General features: G+C 51.9%; 1 protein-coding gene across 3 annotated transcripts in view; it reads left to right on the top strand.

The window, feature by feature from the left end:
- spef2 (sperm flagellar 2) overlaps positions 1 to 2,500 on the top strand; it is a 40,365-nt gene that overhangs the window by 11,657 nt on the left and 26,208 nt on the right. For all 3 annotated transcript variants that reach the window (XM_083527572.1, XM_083527570.1, XM_083527571.1), the window contains 3 exons: positions 1,513 to 1,595; positions 1,763 to 1,866; positions 2,075 to 2,322. In XM_083527572.1, the coding sequence (XP_083383698.1) occupies positions 1,513 to 1,595; positions 1,763 to 1,866; positions 2,075 to 2,322 (435 nt within the window). The remainder of the gene's footprint in view (positions 1 to 1,512; positions 1,596 to 1,762; positions 1,867 to 2,074; positions 2,323 to 2,500) is intronic.

Here is a 2,500-nt window from a genome sequence, read left to right as displayed (position 1 = left end):
CACACCTCACCCGCATCAACCAGGGTACACACACACACACACACACACACACACACACACACACACACACACACACCTCACCCGCATCAACCAGGGTACACACACAAACACACACACACACACCTCACCCGCATCAACCAGGGTACACACACACACACACACACCACACCACACACCTCACCCGCATCAACCAGGGTACACACACACACACACACACACACACACACACACACCACACACCACACCTCACCCGCATCAACCAGGGTACACACACACACACACACACACACACACACACACCACACACCACACACCTCACCCGCATCAACCAGGGTACACACACACCACACACCTCACCCGCATCAATCATGGTACACACACACACACACACACCTCACCCGCATCAACCAGGGTACACACACACACACACACACACCCACCTCGCCCGCATCAACCAGGATACACACACACACCACCCACCTCGCCTCAACCAGGGCGCGCACACACACACACACAACCACCCACCTCACCTGCATCAACCATGGTACACACACGCACGCACACACACACACACACACACACACACACCTCACCCGCATCAACTAGCGTACACACACACACACACACACACACACCTCACCCGCATCAACCAGGGTACACACACTCTCACATACACACACACACACACCTTACCCGCATCAACCCGGGTACACACACACACACACACACACACACACACACACACAAACACACCACCCACCTCACTCGCATCACCCAGGGTACACACACACACACACACACACACACACACACACACACACACACACCTCACCTGCATCAACCCGGGTACACACACACACACACACACACACACACACACACACACAAACACACCACCCACCTCACTCGCAACAACCAGGGTACACACACACACACACACACACACACACACACACACACACACACACACACCACCCACCTCACCTGCATCAACCACTGCATACACACACACACACCACACACACACACACACACACACACACACACACACACACACACACACACACACACACACACTACCTACCTCACCCGCATCAACCAGGGTACACATACACACACACATACACACACACCACCCACCTCACCCGCATCAACCAGGGTATATATATACACACACACACACACACACACCCACCACCCACCTCACCTCAACTAGGGTATATACACACACACACACACACACATACACACACACACACACCACCCACCTCACCCACATCAACCAGGGTATACACACACACACACACCACACACACACACACACACACACACACACACTACCTACCTCACCCGCATCAACCAGGGTACACACACACACACACACACACACACACACACCACCCACCTCACCCGCATCAACCAGGGTATACACACACACACACACACAGAGATCACCTGTTGTGTTGCACAGCTTCAGAACTGTATGTGTTATTATTGTTGTTTGTTGTACAGCTCATGGGATCCACATTCTGTCAGCTGATGCTCTGATCCAGGAATCACTGGAAGCTCATGGCCCAGGAGAAGCTGAATCTGAGGTGTGTACTGATCACTGCTCACACTCTGACCTCCTCAAGCCTTACTGTGAGCACTGTGCTAATGCTAACGCTTTGGTTCAACTCCAGTCTTCATTCTTTAACAGTGTGTGTGTGTGTGTGTGTGTGTGTGTGTGTGTGTGTGTGTGTGTGTGCGCTTTATTTCCCAGAAGGGTTTGAGAGCTCAGCATGGTGCAGCTGTGGAAGAAGCACTAAGAACAGGAAAAAGTGTTCCTGATGTTCTACTTGTTAACATCATCACAGACTCAATCAGGTGCACGCCTGTCTGTCTGTCTGTCTGATACATCTGTCTCTCTGTCTGTCTGTCTGATACATCTCTGACACACACACACACACACACACACACACACACACACAGTGCTGATAGTCACACAGCTGTTTGACAGTCTCGAGTGTGTAACACACTGATGTTGGTTAAACTCCCTACAGAATCAGTAAAATATTTTGATTCTGATGTTCAGGAGGGTTCCGTCAGGTGAAGGTTGGGTTCTAGACGGGTTCCCTGTGGATATTTCTCAGGCTCGGCTGCTGGAGAAAGCTCTGGGAGGAGCCGAGCCTGATCAGGAGCACACTGAGGGCCAACACACGAGCCATGAGATAGCAGTGGACAGGTACGGCCCTCAGGCTCCGCCCACATCCTCACCTGTGCTGCAGCTCGCTGTGTTACTGGAGGTGTCTGATGAGCAGGTGCTGGAACGTCATCAACGCTGTGAGTGACCTCAAACCATCTCACTGAGAGCAGTGTGTGCAGCGTGTAGTGTGTGTAGAGTGTTTGAGATCTGTGTGTGTGTGTGTGTGTGTGTGTGTGTGTGTGTGTGTGTGTGTGTGTGTGTGTGTGTGTGTGTGTGTGTGTGTGGTGAGAGCACTGTTTTACATGTGAGACAGTG

The sequence above is a fragment of the Silurus aristotelis genome (assembly GCF_946808225.1).
Source record: "Silurus aristotelis genome assembly, chromosome: 23".
In the NCBI taxonomy this organism is placed as follows: domain Eukaryota; kingdom Metazoa; phylum Chordata; class Actinopteri; order Siluriformes; family Siluridae; genus Silurus; species Silurus aristotelis.
The sequence above is the reverse complement of the archived record's forward strand: the minus strand, read 5'-3'. Positions and strand labels throughout refer to the sequence as shown.